Genomic DNA, 19,432 nt, shown 5'->3' with positions numbered 1-19,432 from the left:
AAGGCACTGCACTTTTTTATGGCTAATGTGGTTATTATGACTACGATTTAATTTTGCATTGAGTTTTATTGTTTTGAGTTGCAACTCTATTGGTTTTGGCTAATATAAGTGACTTTTATTTGAGGTTAGGCAGACAATGCACTCCAAAGTGAGCAGATTTGAGGCATCATGATGGGGATGTTTGCATAATCTGATTAGGGCCCTTTCTTTAGAAAAACAAGGGGTAACCATACCAACAGCAGCCCACCAAACAGATCTCCCTTTTATGCACCCAACTGGGGAATTTGGAGTGCAACAGGACATGATGTCCGATTGCCTTGTACATACCTTGTACCATATTTGGCCCTTAAATTGCCCTTGTGGGATGACCTCTACAGTTGTACTGTATGCTGCTAGTTCCACATTGCAGATTAAATAAAATTATTGTTGATGATGGTGTGTGCCTTCAAGAAGCTTCCAATTTATTGTGAATTTATCGCTGGGTTTTCTGGGGCTGAGAATATGTGACTCACCCAAGGTCACCAATGGGTTTCCATGGCTGAGCAGGGAATCAAACCCTGATCTCCAGAGTCATAATCCAGTGTTCAAAAAACAACATCATGCTGGCTCTAGGTTAAGCCCATGTTTAAACAAAGTTTTTTTAATCTATCTTTATTCCCTAGCAAGGGAGGAGGGATCACACTTCCATATGTCTCCAAGAGATACAGTTATGTTTCATTCCATTGATTTGAGAGTCAAAGCACCCTAAAACAGCCAAAATAGCTATCATCCAGAAATCACTGAAAGTTCCTTCTGGTTTCATTGGAACAGTGATAGTACAGAGCATTAAAGAACCACTCCTCCAAATACCTAGACTTTCCACTGTTCCACACCCCTACTTTAAAGAAATTTCAACACCAAGTAAGACAGATTTCTTTAGACTAGGTCCTTATTGATCAGAGCTGTAGCCTCTTCTTCACTGTGTGGAAACTTGGACTGTAATGCACAGTGTATCTGAGTTCATTCCCTCACAGCAAACAAAACCACGGTGATGCAAATGAATGTGTGTGGCATATGTGAGAGATATGTGGATCCTATTGCATGCAGAGACTTACCTTTATATATCTGTAGCCTTTGACCTCAATTTTTCTGGAGAAATTATCAGTCATTGAACATGTTCCCTCTGTTCTAGACTCTTCTTCAAGAAAGAGTCTAGTGGCAAGGGTTAAATCCTCAGGTGTTCATCATTTCAATTAATCATATCTCCTTCCCCTTACATCTGAAGAAAATTCTAGGGAAAAGCTTGGGAAGTTCTAGCTTTCCTGAGATGATTAAAAATGTCCAACTTGCAAACAAAAAATCCTTTCCTTGAAAATGCATTGCTTGCTTGCAGTCCATTGATTAAGATTTTGAATCCAATGTATTAGTGTGTCTAGTGCCTTTTAGGAACCCTTCTAGATGGAGGGGATGATGATCATGATGATGGTGGTGGCAGTGGTGGTGGTGGTGGTGGTAGTGGTGATAGTAGATGGCATTGTATCCTCACATCATATTTTTTTAATTAGCAAAGGTTTTATTGAGGAGAACTGCAATCTATCTGGTTATTCGTTTTAGTCTATTTTCCCCAATATTGCCCCCCCCCAGTTTTATATTATTTGAAAATCACTTGCACATTACAGTGTCTGATGCACTCAATTATTAGAGAATAAGACAATATGAGGCAATTTGGACTACTTCTTTAGAACATTTTTATGGTTCAGAATACAACTTTATGGAATCTGACTTTTGCTTCAAATGGCTATAGTTGTGTAGACTTCAAAAAATGTAGCTTTTTTGAAAACAGATTTTAAATGTAAATATTTCCACATCACAACAGAGGAAAGATATGTCCTGCTCATGGCAGCAAATACTCTTGTTTATTTTACATATTTACTATGTTTGCATATCACCTTTCCTGAAAAGCTGAAAATGGTCATGTGATCAAAATCCCCCCCCAATCTGTCAATAAAAACTGTAAGCACTGCAACACTACAATTAGAACAGTTTATAATATAGTCAACAAGACTGTTTTCCCAAAGCCTGCCTCTCTCATTAATATCCTAGATAGGAGTCCAAAGTGCAACTGCTTGAGATCTGTCCTCTGCAACTCAAGATGGAATTTCTCTAAATCCTAGTGCACTAAGAAAGCAGAGTAAGGTATCCTTCACCAAATCAGACAGCTTAGAGAACAGTGCATGTGTGGATATACTCCCTTGATAAGCTAATTTATACTAAAGCACGATAGATTCAGTTTTGTTCAGTAAAAATGTATAGTGTCCTTGGCCTTGTCTGTACTTGTCTGGGCCTGTGAGGAGCATTATACTCCAGAACTGGCCCTGGATTTGGTGACTGTATGCACCAGGTAGCACCCAGTACAGTGGTGCAGTAATTTTCAGAGAGGCCAACTAGACATGATTGGCCAATCCCTTATCCTGTCCTTGGAGCCATGACCTCTGCTTTCCATACCTGCAGGAGCTCTGCAGACAGGCCACTGAAGGTGGGCTTGCTTGCGAGACCAGTGAGGGTAGAGGGACTCTCCGGAGCCCCCAGCCATCTGATCAGGGTCAAACCATGTGATTGCAAGGCCCCCTAACTTCTCTTCTCGTTGGTCTCGCAGGCAAGCCCACACTTTCATTTCCCTGAAAATGCATTGCTTCCATGCAGCCTACTGATTAAGATTTTGAATCCAAGATATTAGAGAATTGGCAATGTGTTCAGCAGCCTGTCCATAGAGCTCCTGCAGGTACAGAAGCAACAGCTGTGGCTCTGGCATTAGGCCATCCTCTTTCCCTGTGCTTCTCAGTGTGGAGAAGAGGACTGGCACAGCCAACAGTGGGCCAGCCCAGTTTGTGGCAGATCCAGCTGTTTGCATGTCAAAAAAACCCCACACTGACCTTAGGGTTGGGGAAAACACCAGGGCTGCCCACAAGTTTGCCAATTCTAGGGCAAAGTCAAGTTAAGAGGGAAGGCCTGTGGTATTTCACCAGAAGTTACTATGCATCATGCGATCAGGGAACAGCAGCATTGGGAACAGGTTTTTTTGCCTGTGCAGACAGGGCCTTAGGTTATTTTTTTGCAAAAGAAATAGAAGCTAAATTAACACAGTAGGAATTTACAACATAATCCAGTCTAATCTTATTCAGGCTGATGGGGGCCAACAGTTAGGATTTTAAGATGAGGATATTGTCTTTCTTTAAACAAGGAAAATGTTTCTGCAGCTGCTTCTTCTTGTGCTTTAACCATGGTGCCAATTAGTTTGTCAGGATCAATTCTTATGGATGGAAAAGGAAAATACTATTTCTTTTTTGAATTATGGACAGACATCATTTAAAAAACTCCAAACTCTGATGTGTATAAGCTTTCCACCTTATCTGTACACCTGATGGCCAACTGCCTCCTCCCCCAAAAGATGAAGATATTAATCAAGGAGGGTGCTAATTGCGCAGATTTCCCAGAATTGGATACATGTCCTCCAGCTTCCTAATTTTGGTAATTGCTGTAAAGTTCTTCTCTGTCCCACTCTCCCCATGTTTGTTTGTTTTTTTTTTCCCTGTGAGGTAACTGGATGAGACAAGATCCCATATAAAGGTGGGATGAAGTGTTTGTGATGTTCCCTATTAAAGACTGTTGTTTCTTTCTTTCAAATTTTGTCCTGCTATACCAAGACCCACCCCAGTGATAAGGCAGAAGGACCTCAAATTCCTTTCTCTTTAATGCTTGCAGTTACAAAGCTTTGAAGGGCACTTAACCTAAAGTCTTTCTCTTTTTTACCCAACTCCCTTGGCATGCACACTGGCCTTCAGACAGCTGTTCTGTATTGAAGAGATGTTCTTAGGAGAACAGTATATTGAAAATGCCTTCAGAGGTGCAGCATGTTTTGCTGTGTACTTCTGCAAAGAGGGGGCAGTTAAAATTTATTGCATACATTAGTTCTGGGCCATAAAGTTCTGATCTAGTTTGGCCACTTTATCCCTGCCTCCCCTTGATGTTTTACTGTTTAGCTTGTTCAGATACAAAGAACTCTATCTATCTATCTATCTATCTATCTATGGTCTTTAATAAGGAACATCATATACATATATGTATGTACACACACACACACACACACGTATATATATGATATAAAATAAAACAGACAGGCATAAGACAGAAAACATAAATTTAATAAGCCTGCTTATGTTTCATTAAAGTTTAGCAGCCCCAGAAAACATCACGAGTCTATTCAGGCAAAGCAAATTAAAGAGCTGAAGAATAGATTTTGAGCATTGATTCTGCTTTCTGCAAGGCATTAAGTGTGGCTTTATATTCCATTGGGAATTAAATAGATCACATTTTGAAGGTTTTTGATCCTAAATTAGGTTTTTTTTTAAATTTATTTTTAATTGCTGAGAAAACAAAAGTACAATCCAAACTCCTTTATTCGTTATGCCATGTTTCTTGCTCCCCCTTTGCCAGTTGCTTTCTATTTAACTTGATAAATTGATTTTAGCTAATTTTCAGTTTGTTTTCACAGTGGCAGTTCAAGGACCATCCTTTTTGGCTTCTCTTTGGCAACACCCCTTTATGCAAAATTTTCTCAAAGAAATAAGCACAGAGATATTCCAATGCTTCAGGACAGTCCAACCACTTTGTGAGCTGCTGTATAAAGGAACCAGCTGGATTCCAGTTCATTGTCTTAACAATGTTCTGCAAACGCTATCTCCTCTCCACAGCAGCAGCCTCTTGTGAACAGAACCTTCATGTTTGGAGGTAGTACACCTTGGAATACAAAATTTTGCAAGGTTATTGACTTCCTTCCTTGCTTGCTGTTTCTTCAGAAGCATTTGGTTGAAACAAGTTAAAACATAATATTGGAGTAAATGGAAGTTACCGTATATACTCATCTATAAGTCTAGACATTTATGCCCCAAAATTGACCCCAAAATCTTTGGTCGACTTATTTACGGGTCAGTCATCTGTTTCAGATTTCCCCATGTGGTGGAAATATAGTTTCTTTTTCTCTTGCACCAAGCAGAAAGAGTCCTGAGTGATTGCTTTTAAACAAACAAACAGAGGCCCTCTCACACCAGCGAAGCAGTGCTGTCTGGGTGAAGGCTGAAACCAAAGTTGAAACAAACAGCCTCAATTAGAGTCTCTCTTGCTGTATACACACATACACACACTTAAGGAGCCTCCAAGTTTTACTCTCGACCTATCCATAGTCATGGCAAAATCCATAATTTTGGGCCCGAAACCTGACCTCTATACATGAGGTCGACTTATAGTTGTGTATATATGTTATTTTGGGAGGTCCTCTTATTTCAAATATAATTGTATGGCTGGACTCCTTTTTTCAGGGATTTTAGGTAAGCTTATATATTTTAGTTGCAAAAGATATTTCAGTTTGAAAACATGCTTCAGGAACAGACTGAATATTCACAGTCATGTGGGTTGTAGCTTGGAAATGGTTTATGGGAGTCTTTTGGCACTTACCGTACATTCTTATCTTTCTTTGATAAAATCAGATTTGACAAGGATGCTTACAAGTAAAGTAACCATCTTAGCCAAACAAAATAAAAACAGTTTAATAAAACAGCAGCAGCAGCATGATAGAAACAATGATTATCTGTCTATCTAGCTATCTATCTATCTATTTAAATTTCTTTGTCCTTTTATGACAAATGTTTAGTATCATTTCTCAGCACATGGTGTCTACAGAAACGTTCTCCACCAGACTGCCTGGAGGGGTTTAGTGCCTGGAAAGGAATAGATATTTGGTGTTAGTGATTCTGTGTGCTAACTGCTTGATCAGATGTTAATGTTCTGCCCTGATAATGGGTGTTAGAACTAAAAATAACACATGTAGAGTGCCACATAGTAAAGCATATACTCATTAAAATGTATGTGTCCACATGCAATTTCATACTTGGAATACTGCAATTGTTTGTAACACTTTTTCTACAGGTAACTATGTAAGTTGTACAAATGAAGATAAATGTTTTTTCACAGCATAATAGGCAGCAAATTACCGGTAATTCTGCTACTGAAAGAAAAAGCTTCTGTATTTAAATTGTGTTTAGACTTCCTTTTATATATTGTACACTCTTCTGCAAACACCCTTGCCAAAATATAAAAGCCATGTGGCATGTTTTTACAGGTTAATCATATTGAAATTTGATTGTAAATATTGCCTTTTGTAATTCCAGTACCATAGTATTGTAGTCTTACCACAAAATCTGTGACAGTGGTGGCCAGTTGCTTTGGGAAATGTGCTGTATACCTCAAACCTAAAGCTGTTGCCAAGCTGATGCACTCCATAACTGACTTTCTGCCCCCACCTTGGTTCTTGGTGAGGTACTGTATCTAGCTTATAGACCTGGGGAGCAGGCAGCAGTGTAATATGGGAGAGTCAGACAAAGTGTTCCCCTCATGTTATGCTGCACTTCTTTGTACAGGTATTCCATACATCTCTACTTACCTATACAACAGCTGTATAATGTCACTGTAGTCAATATTAGCTAGAACTATTGTAATGATCTGTTCCCCGACTTGCAAGTGATTTTAAGCCATGGCACACTTATAAAAGTCACCATTACCAATCAGTCTTTGGTATACATGTTTTGCAAAATAATGTCTTATAGCTGTTTGCTGTAACATTTTATTGAATTATTGATTTATTAGTTTGTAACATAGTACTATATATTTTCTTTTATAGTAAATAGGCTCTATTATATTAGGACTAATAGGAAATGTCTAAGTAGTTATTGAATGTAATGGCACTTGCTTGAACTCTCATCCTATTATCAACCATTCGTGGTGGGTAAGAGCCAATAGTGGTGGATAAAAGCTAGAAGCTGGGAGTTTAATTGGCCGGCTAAGGGATCTTTGTACCCATCACCATATGCTGTACCCCATTATAACCCTTTTTTTAAAAGGTGGGATCCCCCACCCCATAGCAAGGAAACTTTCACCACATTTTGTGTTCCTCGGGGGCCTTTTTGCAAAGCATGAAGTCAATTTCCTGTTAAGGAAAAGGGCCTCTCCTCAGCTTAATATGTCCAAGGAGCATGGGGAGATGTTTTGACCATTTACAAAAAAAAAGAAGAAAGAAAGCCTTCTTTGAATTTTTAAGGGTGTTGGCTGCATACTGGTGGCTTTGCAAACCATTATTTGTTAGTGGGATACAGAAGCTTAATTTCAGATTTGGGGCATTAAGTGGCAAAATGTCCATAAACTGGGCTTGCCTGCTGACAGTATAGCACAGGGCTAAAAAACATATTGTCCTCCAGATGTTGAACTGCAGACCTTGTAACTGGCTGAGGCGGATGAGAGCTGCAGGCCAGCAATATCTGAAGGGTTCTATGCTTCCTACAGCTGATATAGCAAATGAGTATAAAAGGTAAAAAAAAAATTGCCTTGTGAAAACCTACAGCCATTTTGAGCATAAAAGATAAATGCAAGAAAGCAATCCTAGAATCACCCTGCAGAGACATTTATAGTATAGTGCGCCCACATCATACATGGCTTTCAGCTTAGGCTGAAAGTCACACAACAGTAGAATCAATGGAAAGGGAGCACCGTAAGTGATATTAGTAAGTCTCAGCTCAGTAACTCTGATGTATACAGTCGTTAGGGGCTTAACTGCGGAACATACAATTGAATATACAGTGGGACCTTGGTATCCATGGAGTTGCTGTCTGCAGATTTGTGCATTCGCTGATGGCAAGCTCACGTTGTCCTCAGTTGTGGCGCATGCATGCTGCCATAGGGGACAATGGGACTGAAATCCTCTCTCCCTTCCTCCCTTCCTTCCTCTCTCCCCCCTCCATCTTCCTCCAAGTGTTTGCCCGGGGCTTGGCTTTGGGGATGGTTTGGAGGCAGAGGCTGGAGCATATTTATAAAGCTGTTTTGGTTGCATACTGAGAAATGAGTAAAACAACATTTAACATTTCAGACAGTATCTGTTTTTGTAATAGTTCTCACATAAGAAAATTAAGGATAAGATAATGGTTTTCAAATTGTGGGGCAGGACCTCAAGGGAGTGTATGACAATTGCTGAAGGAAGGCACAAGAAAAGTCAGGCTACAAGTACAGCAAATTTGAAAAAAAAAAGGACAAACCCATGTGTCTGTTCATGCACTGCTGAGGATTGGGTGGTCTCTGCAAAAGTGAGGCTAAGCTTCTTCCCCTTGTGATCCCATTCTCCAACCATTTGGTATTTCCTTTTAAAGCATTTCCCGCTCAGCTTCTCTGAAGGTTGTCAGTACAGTAGGTGCATGCCCTTAGCAGTCATAAGGCACACAAAGGTCAGTCTGCCTAGCTCAGAGGAGAAAGAGGGCGGAAGATGAGGGTGCTGAAAGGGCCCTACAACCTCCTCTGCACGTTCTCCCATTATGCCTTTGTCCAATCTCAGGCATAGCAAATATTAACTTCTCTTTTTAATGCATCTCCCTCTTCTTCATACATTTTGTCGTTGGCACAGCAGGTGCATGCGCCCTAGCAATTACAATACAATTTCTTGGGGGGAGGGCTGAAGAGCATTAAGGTGGAGGGTGTGTATGGCACAAGAGGCCTGTGTGTGAGAGAGTAGCACTATCAATAGGATGCTATCTGTGAGGTGAATCAAAATATGCACACTATACTACACAAACGTTCTGCTCATGGAACAGCAGAATCTACCAGAATTAGGAGAGGAAGATCCTCCTCCTGACTCCAGCCCCCAGAGTCAATATCAGGTAGGAGAGAAAATTGTATTTGAGATGGATTTAAGAGAAATTTCAGAAACCTCTACCAGCATATTGTTTTAGGCCAGAGAAAGGAATGCATATTCCATATTCTTCTTCAGATTTCAAAACAAAGTGGCATTCATACTGTTCTATTAAAATTCATGTGCAATTCTTAGAAAATTCATTAATTTGAACATTTCAGCAGTGGGCCCTTGGTATCTACTGGGGTTTGGTTCCAGGATGCTCATCAATACCAAATTCTGTGGGTACTCAAATCCCATTTTATACAGTGGTGTAGTAAAATGGTGTCCCATATATAAAATGGAAAAATCAAGGTGTGCCTTTTGATTTTTTAAAATATATATATTTTCAAGCCATGAATAGTTGAATCTGTAGATGTGGAATCCATTAATATGGAGGGCTAACTGTTCTAATTCTTGTAAAACTACTCATTTTCTTGGCTGCCTTTTATTTAACCAGTGTGTAAAAAGAGCTGTTTTGTCTGCATTCTTCTCTTAAATGTAATGCTCTTCCAATAACATAACATTGTCAAAGGATTTGGTGATATCTTCGTTTTTATTATTTTAAGTAAGAATGACAGTGATTAAATTGATATGCCTGATATTTCTTTCTTAAAGCATGCTTAACATGTATGCAGGTTGCATGATAAACAGTTGAAAAAAATATTTTTTTTTTTTTTTGGCCAACTTTTTCAAGTTTCAAGTTCCACATAGGTCACATTACAGTAGTCTAATTGGGAGGTAACTAAGGGCCCAAACAGACAGGCCAAAATAAAGCTGTTTTGGGTCACTTTGAAGGTAAGATGTTTAAATGATGCATGCATCCTAAGAGGCTGGGAGTCACGCCAAAACCATGCTCCAGTCCTGTCAGTTACTGAATGAGAATATTTGAGTTCAACTTGGGAAATCCAGTTAAATGTGAACATGCATCAATGAAGAGTTCTGGACAGTGAATCTGAATGCTTTCTAAAGGCCCTGTACAGATGGGTCTTTTGCGGCGTGTCCACGACTTGCTAGGGTTGCCTCGGGACGGTGCGTGCACACACCCCGCAACCCTAGCATATCGTGCACGCACCGCCGTTACGCAGTGCCTTATAGACGACAGGTGTAATGATGACGTCGCAGCTGCGCCGCCTCCAAACAGTGCTGCACAGCTGCGACATAACCGCGCCATCTCTGGTGCTTTGCGGTGCCACAAAAAGGAGCCGCTTTTTGGAGCTCCTTTTCTGCTGTGCAGCAGCACCACACAATTTGCATACTGCGGCACTCCTGCACAGCAAAGAGAGGTGCCTCCCTGGCGCCTCTTTCTGGCGGTCTGTACCCCGCTTATGTTCCTTCATATAGTGTTATGAAGCTAAAATACTGGGGGCAGGGGGAGTAAAAGGAAGGTTGTGACTTACAGAAAGGCAAAAAACCTAACTCAGGTTTTAATGGTTTGCTCAACATACAAGACACTTATGTCAAGCAAATTGATAACACTCACCCTGCTCCTCTCTTGCCTCAGTTCCATTGCACTTGAAGAGCAATGATCTGAAGGGAAGCTCATGTATTAAATGAGGCTGTCTATGAGTAGAGGTTGCATTCCAATAAAATGGAATGTAAACCAAAACTGGCTGCATGGCTGTACTACCAATTTTCATGGAAGCATTCAGTTCCTCCTTTTGAGAAAATGCAGATATACATGTTATTCATGTGTTTAAAAGTGACTGGTCATCCAATGCGTTTCATGGCTGAGTGGGGAATTAAACCTTGATCTCTGGAGTCATAGTCCTGTACTCAAACCACTACACCATGCTGGCTTTTCTTTACTCTCACAGAATATATCTAAAGGCAGCTAATCACTTTTACACATACAGTGCCAAAACAGTAACCATTTTGTTGAAATTTTAAAATACAGTATTAGTTTTGTAGGATCTCTCTCTGTGAAACCTGGACATAATGGGGTATGTTATAATGCAAAAAAGGGGGTGAGGGGAAAGCAATGAATGCTGAAAGTACTTTCAGCTGCAAATGATGTGGGGAAATACAGTTATATCCTGGTTAATTCTTCTAAATGGAATCATTCCCATAACATATTTCCCTGTAAGATCATTGCATAGGTGCAATCGGACTGAGAGAGTGGAAAAGAGGACTTTGAATGCTTGCAGGCATAGTGTGAATCTCAAAGGCAAAGTAGAAAGTTCCACTTCATAGTTCAGTACACGCTGCTCTTTATTACAGAACTATGGGGTACACCAGGTGATGTTCTACTCTGAGGCTGCTTTGTAAGAATGCTTCTCTTCCATTCCACACCTCACCTACACCCCAAATCTGGCACTTGGATTGATTCTATTCAGTGTTAGTAAAAAAAAGCATGCCTGTGCATATTGACTGTGTTTTCATACATCTTGTTTCTTAATCTTTATCAGGGCTTCCTATAGTGCATTTCATTTCTATTATTTTTGAATAATAGAATGTTGAGAAAATGAATCAAATGAAAGCTACCTTCCTACAATGGTTAAAGACTTGTTTTGGAAATTGTGGGTAGTAAAGATAGTGATTCCTTTTTATATTCATTCTTAGAATAATTATAGAAAATTCCTCCCATTTGCTTCCCATTGGCTTGGTGCCTTGAATCATTAGAACATCTACAGCAAAAGACCTGCTATCATTATTAGGACCATTGCTGATTTTTTTTCTTCTTCTTTCTTTGCATACAGAGAGTTTGGATGGAGAGATCCAGAACTTCCAGAAGTTATCCAGATGTTACAGCATCAGTTTCCCTCAGTACAATCCAATGCCGCTGCCTATTTACAGCATCTCTGCTTTGGAGACAATAAAATAAAAGCCGAGGTAGGATAAATTGGTTTGTTTCTTCCCCCTTCTTTTCATCTCCCCATTCCCCTGTCTGTGTTTGTGTGTATGTGCATGCACATGCATGTGTGTGCATTATACACTTACATGCCACAGCTATTTGAACTCTACTGTTGCTTCATCTTTATTAAGTGAGAACTCAAAACACTCCACTTTTCCTTCCTAAATGTGTGTTGGCTTCTTTACTATGATTAAAATTTGTCAGTAACTTTCCAAATCAAACAATTTCCTTTGTAGACAGGATTGCACTCTCTTTTCTGGGTGTCTGTCACCAGCTGTGTTTATTAATCCATCCATTTATATGGTCTGATGTGGTAGATGGAAGAACAGAGCCAGAATAAAGATTCTAAAGACAGAGTGCATTGTATGATCCTATTCACTGCCTTGTATAAGCCTTTTCCAAATCTAGAATTGGCCCAGGGCCAAAATTAAATCCATGTCAAAACAAAATAGTCCTTATTTAGTCTAAGATGTACATACAACTTATACGTACAACTTACACTTTCATGATACTTTTCTTATTGTGTTAAGAAATAATGCATTATGTTAAATTGTTACATTTGTATCCTGTCTTGCCCCCTTTTTTTCTGAGACAGCTAGATTAATATACATTTCACTTTTCTTGTGTGTGTTTTTTTTTTCAAACCAGCTTTATGAGATATGTTAGATTAAGAGTGGCATACTAGCTACTTAGGTGACTGACTTCTCTACCCAAAATCCAATTTATTATACAACATTGATTCTTGTAACCGTAATGTTTTCATAACTAATCTTTCAGAGAGCCAATGTGGTGGTAATGGTTTGAGCGTTGAATCCCTGCTCACCATGAAAACCTGCTAGGTAACCCCTGGGCAAGTCACACTCGCTCAGCTTTAAATGAAGGCAATGTCAAGCCTTCTCTGAATAAATATTGCAAAGAAAACCCTCTGATAAGTCAGAATCCACTTGAAGGCACATAACAACAACAACCACTCTTTCATCGTATTAATTAAGCACTAGTGGCATTAATCAACTCACATTTAGCCAGTTCTTAGAAGCATGCACTTAACTGTGAGTAATCATTCTGGTTAGGTACAAAAGCCAGTCTAGTTACTGCTCTGCTGGATGAAATGCTTTATTGGTCTACACTTGGCCCAAATAGCAGGCTGAAATCTGTGCCAGCCCACCCAGCTGGGTTCTATTTTCTTTTTTGGGTGGTACCAATAGAAGCTAAAAATAAACACGAAAATGTTTAAGAATAATTAAACCATCAGACAATGATGGGGAAACCGAATGAAGGCTAAGCTGTTATTAGGGACCTTGGAGGCATAAGTACTATGGTTTAAAATAGTTCTGGAAGGAGAGCCTCACCAGTGGAACTTCTCATTAGCCAAAAGAATTTTTAAAATGCCAATAGAGTTTAAAAGCGGGAAATAGCACACACAACCCATGATCATTAGTATGTTAATCACAGAAACTTTCCTCTAATGAGAAGTCCACCTTCCTAGTGTATTCTTACTCAGGTCTCACAATACATTTCAGAATTGATTAGTAGTAGTCGGTTTTTGCTAACTGGGTATGTAAAATCTGCTGTAGTTGCCTGTAATATACAGTATGTCCTTTTCTTCTGCCCATCATTTTGCTACCTTAGTATATTGTGCACAAATTAGGTGTAGTTGTAGAAAAAACTAGGTCTTGCATAATATGACAGTAAACCTATATACAGTGTTCGGTGTAAAAAACAGGCCAATGACAGAATTTTCAGCTCAGGTCTAAAATCTATCAGAATTTGTATGGTGGAATGATAGGCTTTTGAGAAGATAGTTGCTGTTTAGGAAGAGTTGCTTAAATTAACATGTTTAAAATTGAGGAAGAGATCTGACTACCACAACAGGAATGAAATGTGGTGTGATGGGGAAAACAAAGCATTTTCAGTAATTCTGCAGAAATACTTCTTGGACTTATTGTTGTTGTTAAACAGAGAATTCATTCTTTTGAAGCAATTCATCGCCATTTTAAAGACATCTAACTTCTTTGTATGAGGTCATCCTATAAAGGAATTGAATTGTGCTTTTTTCATGCCAGCATCATTTTGTTCTGATGGAAAATGGCAACCTGCCATCAGTGGCAATGATACAACAGGTCACAAAGGGTTCCGGCATCAGTGACTCCTTCCTGTATGCTGGGAAATTAATTTCACCCATGAAAGCCACAGTGGCAGCAGAATGGATAAGGATGTGAAATAAAGGAACAGTGACTAGTGAACTGTCCATCGTATTTCTTTGCCTTCCTTCCATCTTAAGCAACCTCTTCTCTAAGTAGGAGTCTCACTTTCATTCACTTCATGCATCTTTGCCCATGATTTTACCCTACGAATAACTAAAGTGAATGTATGAAGAAAACTGGTAAGACCTTTTCCTACGCCTTTCTTGTCTGAAATATAATTTGTACAAGTTCTACAATAGCAGCCCAGAACAACTTGTGACCCATCCAGCTAGTGCTGCACGTTAACAGTACTGCCAGGTTCTTGTTAGTTTCTATTTGTTTACAGTCGCAGTCACACATCAACCACAAACAAATAGGTAGGCTGGTGTTCAGCTTGGAAAATTATAAGTTTGTTGTTTTTCAAAACCTTGTTATCTTTTTTATAAAAAAAAAACATTTTATTTATTTCAGTTTCACTGCTTTTAATTGCATTTCAGATATGTTTTCAGATAACCTACTGTGGATTGCTGTAAACTAACATTGACATTCCATGTGGTGCATTCAAATTGCAGCACATATTACCACAAAAATTCCAGTCCTTACATTGGATTCAATGTGAAACAGTTAGGGCTGATTCATGCATCCAGCAATATGTCCCAGGATCTTTCTGTTGGCAAGGAAGTAGAATTCTGCTGTCACAGTTATATTTGACAGATAACAGTTTATTACTGCTTCTTGTTACATACAAAGATAACTTTGAATGCAAGAGCTAGAAAGAACAACCAAGCCTACCTAAGGTCCAAAACACACTGCAGAAATAATCCAGTTTAAAACCACTGTAACTGCCCTGGCTCAGTACTAGAGAATCCTGGGGATTGTAATTTATTGTTGCACTAGAGCTCTCTGACAGAGAAGGCTAAATGTCTCACAAAACTACAGTTCTCAGAATTCCCTAGCATTGAGCCAGGGCAATTAAAGCAGTCTCAAACTGCATTATTTCTGCAGTGTGTTTTGGACCTAAAATAGAACACGTAAGCAGAAACTATATAAAAACACTGTATTATCAAGGCTGCTTCTCTGGTTTCCTAAGTTTCCCAGAGATTTACTAATACAAGTAATAGGGCTTGCTGTGTGGACATAGGAGCTTATCGCTTGGTGTTTTAAACCGGCTCCATCTTCCCGGGCTGCAGCCAGAACGCACGATGGAGGTGGGGATTATCACACACTAAATCACCACCGAATCGCTGGCCGCCATCAACCCAGGTCCCTGCTAGGCCCAAGCCGTGCTCCGCCAGCACTTTTTAGAAGTTGGAAAGCTTTCTGACTTCTAAAAAGTGCTGCAGAGCATGGCTTGGACCCGGGCTAATGGCGGCTGGCGATTCGACAGCAATTTAGTGTGTGATAATCCCCAACTCCATCCTGCATCCCAGCTGCAGCCTGGGAGGCTGGAGCCGATTTAAAACACCAAGCAACAAGCTCCATAGACTACCAAAAACTCCTTCTCTACATTGCTGAATGGCTCCTTTATGGTTCCCAGTGAGATTTTTCTGTTCTTGAAATATTGATGACTTGCTAATCATACAACCAAAATAAACATTTCTATATTCTCTCCATCTGCTGTTCAAAATATTTGTTTTTGGATGGAGAAGCTGTTTTCTTCACTGAGTGAAACTGTCAGCTAAACGCTGTGTTACAATTGCAACATTAAACAGTCCCATTATGAGATTTGCTGATTTTGCAGTGATTTTATTCTCCGCTTTTCTGTCTTGCATTCCTCCAAAATGACTGTCTAAAACATCAACCCATAGTGCATGCTTATTTTTAATTGCCAGCTGAGAGTTTTATTTCCTCTTGATTGGAAAAAAAAAGTTTTCATTTCTGGCATTTTGCTATCAGTTTACTTGAGGCTGACATGTTCTGTATCCTGTTCTGCAATTGCTTTAATGGGGGTGGGATTTGTCATTTGTCATTTTGTCATTCAATCTCTAAGCCACTTCATTTTCCCCCCCTAAAACTGTCTTTTCATAGGTGTGTTGCAAATCTAATGTTTCTCAGTCATGAGCACTCTATAGGCTCACATATGTGCAGTGGGCCCTTGGTATCCACTGGGGTTTGGATCCAGGATCCCGCATGGAAATCAAAATCTGTGGATGCACATGTCCCATTAAATAAAGTGGTACAGAAAAATGTCCCTATATAAAATGATAAAATGGCTTTTGAAATTACTTTTTAAAAAAAAACATTTTCAAGCCATGGAAGGCTGAATCCATAGGTGTAGGATTCATGGATATGGAGGAGCCAACTGTTTATGAACCCCCCATTTCATTTTTATTGTTAAATCATTATGACCCCCCCACCACACTTCATTTCATTGTTTAAACTACCAGAGCTAATCATAATCATGCTTAGGGACAAACTGTTCTAGAGGATCTGTTCCATCTTTAGAAGTGCTGTAATAATAATAGATGTCTGATTGTCCTAGCGCTAACTTTTCCCACCTCCACCTTTGCAAATTAGTTTACTTTGTTTGGTGATGAACAGGCTTCATTTGCAAGTCTGATTGCTCAGACATGAAGTGTGAATCACATTTCTGGGGGAGAAAAGTACTATCGCTTTCTAAGAACTCAGCATCTTATAGAGTAGGTTGGCTCTTTATCTTTCAACCAGATTATTACATATTTATTTTTATTTTTATGTTTGCAATTCCACTGAAAAGCTAGGCTTGGTTAGTGTTAATGTCCCCAAAAGTAGGATGTGCAGAACGTGCATGACTGAAATAATCATGTTCAGGATCCTAGATCAGCTACTTAATTAAGCTCCTTAGTATAGTCAACTAAGCAGCAGCAAGGGGGTCTCCTTGTTTGACCCCCCCACCCACCCAAAAATGTTTTATCAGGCAGCTGCTGCAAGCAAAGGAGGTAAGTTTTCCTCCCATTCATGACACAGTGTACAGACATTTCCGCCTCCCTCCCTCCAGTAATCTCCAGTGTGACAATCCAGATGCATGATCTCTGTCGTAATTCCTCCTTGCACTGGAGATTGCTGGCAGGAGCAAGATAGAAACATCAATACATTATGCCCTGATCACAATAAGAGATCAGATCTCTGATGTTTGCAGTGGCTGCAAACATAGTAAATTAGAATTGATTGACTTTTATGATTACATGGGGCTTACACACTGTGGGGCCTAACACTCTTTGAGGGGTACCAGTACCTCTATTAACTATGTCTGTCATATACTGTGTGTGATTAAGAGAAGACTGGGAACGAATTGTGTTAAGCATACATGGAAGCAGCTGTGGCTGTTGCCTTCTTCCCATCTTCAGAATGCATATACAATCGGTCCTCCTTATCTATGATTTTTTTATGCATGGATTTAGACATCTCAGGATTGAAAATATTCCAAAAAATTCTAAATTCTAAATAGCAAACCTTGATTTTCCATTTTATATAAGGGACACCATTTTGCTATGCCATTATATTTAATGGGACATGACTATCCACAGATTTTGTTATCCATGGCGGTCCTGGAACCAAACCTCAGTGGATAATAAGGATCCACTGTATGCTGGTACTGCTTTTTGATGAAAGAGGCAAAACCCCACCAGTCAGCAGCAGATTCCTCCACCCCTTGTTTATGCTGTATAAACCATAGAGATAGGAAAAATATTGGAAAATCTTCAGAAAATGGTTGGAAAACATGTTTCTAAAGTCTCAAGAAAACCTAATGAGATGAATCCTAGACTGATGAGAATCTACACAGTCTGGGATTTATTTTATACAAAGTTCACATGTGATTGTGAAAATGTGAGTTTTCTATGCAAAGCAAATCACATGCAAATTTTGTACAAAATGAGTGACAAACTATAGACTTTCTTACAGTGAGAAGACAATTGCTAAAGCTTCTTGTTTCCTTCCAGAAGAAAACTACTGAATAATTACATCCCTAATGCATCACCTGCCAAGTTTGGGGACAGATGGGGGATGGCGGGAAAGAGAGAGACAGTATTCTGAAATCAGATCCAATCCAGACACCCAATTTTTTATAGATAAATGACAGAAAAAGCTGATCTAAAAATAGAGATGGTGGCTATATTGGACAAGTCTGATCCAAATGGCATCTTCCTACATAGCACCTATATTAGTCTTTGTTCCCTGCTTTAGGTTAGAAGATAGATTTGTTCTGAAAACCTTTCTTATTCACCTCTCATGTACCTTTCTATTTATTTTCAGTAGCATGTGAAATACTGTATAAATTTTGATCTCCAAAGTCTGCTATTCGTCACATGCGACTAATGTGGAAAAGTGGATTGTAGATCCCCTTTTTGTTTGTAATTTCCATCTAATAAATGGGGATGCAGTGTCTCATCAGTTAAGAGGCTGACTGATGGTTGCAAGGTCAGCAGGTTGGTAGTTCTAGGCCCAAGGGCTGCATAATGGAGTGAGCTCCTTTCACTAGCCCCAGCTTCTGCGAACCCATGTAGCAGTTCAAAAGCATGTAAAAGTGAAAGTAGATAAATAGGTACTACATCAGTGGGAAGATAACAGTGTTCTGTGTAGTCATGCTGGCCACAAGACCATGGGATCGTCTTTGACAATGCTGGCTTCCTCAGCTTAGTAACAGAGATGAGCGTTGCCCCCTACAGTTGGATACAACTAGACAATCTTGTCAAGGGAAAACCTTTGCCTTTACCTTTTATATGGCAAGGTCCAATATTAGATTATAGAGTTTGATGTTGATGCAATCATCTGTATTTTTTAACGTATGTATTGTGCTTCACTGTTAACATCGTTATTTGAAAAGTGAAATCTCACTTTCCTTGGAAGAAGCTGGTTGGGCATATTCTGAGAGGCACATTGCAGCCAGTGCCAGATTGTTGTTAAAAACAAAAGATGTAACCATAATGATGGGACAGAAGGAGCAGTGCAACAACAAGTCCTGTTTTGTATCACTAGTAGCCCAAGCTCGACCTCAGTGCACACACTCACAGCCCAACTCTTAGCTGTCAAATTCAACACTCATGGCTTTAGCAATCAAGTGTTAACTCATATCTCAACCACTAGCTGTCAAATGTAACACTCAAGGCCTATCTAGCTTCCAGGTGTGGGGTTTAGATATAAAGCTGATGAAATGACTACTCAGTTCTGATTCAAGAAAGATTGTTAAAGAAAGTAAAAGATGGGAAAGCGTAAGGTATAAATCACAGTTCTGCCCTCCAGTTCCTAACAAATAAATATAAGGAAAGAAAGGAAGGAAAGCATACATAAACAACTAAATGCAAGTAACATAAAGAAAAAAGAAAACAAGCACACACTCTAGCTTCACACAAGTTAACCTGTCAAAAGGAAAGAAACTAGACACATGGTCTCTGCCCGACAGCATGCTATAGAAGAGCACTCACACACAGTGTCCATGCAGGGCTACATGCTTATCTTCGAGGCAAAAATCCTTTGTTCTCCACTATCTTATATATTGTTGCTTTTTTCTATCAACTTCACATATATTACATCATCATCTATCCTACAGGGTCTGCGTCAAGGGAAAGGGAAAAGGTTCCCATGCCAACCACCAAATTGTTTATGCAATCTTCAGGTGTAGAATGCTAAATGTAGAGGTTAAATGCATGTATTCATGGTTTTGTTATTGTAGTA

The 19,432-nt window shown here is 39.5% G+C and overlaps 1 protein-coding gene across 4 annotated transcripts in view; it reads left to right on the top strand.

The window, feature by feature from the left end:
* CTNND2 (catenin delta 2) overlaps positions 1 to 19,432 on the top strand; it is a 557,661-nt gene that overhangs the window by 370,606 nt on the left and 167,623 nt on the right. For all 4 annotated transcript variants that reach the window (XM_042464992.1, XM_042464991.1, XM_042464993.1 and 1 more), the window contains one exon: positions 11,443 to 11,575. In XM_042464992.1, coding sequence (XP_042320926.1) covers positions 11,443 to 11,575 — 133 coding nt within the window. The remainder of the gene's footprint in view (positions 1 to 11,442; positions 11,576 to 19,432) is intronic.

Source organism: Sceloporus undulatus, chromosome 4, assembly GCF_019175285.1.
Source record: "Sceloporus undulatus isolate JIND9_A2432 ecotype Alabama chromosome 4, SceUnd_v1.1, whole genome shotgun sequence".
Classification (NCBI taxonomy): domain Eukaryota; kingdom Metazoa; phylum Chordata; class Lepidosauria; order Squamata; family Phrynosomatidae; genus Sceloporus; species Sceloporus undulatus.
Note: the sequence above shows the minus strand (reverse complement) of the source record. Positions and strands in the feature narration are given on the sequence as shown.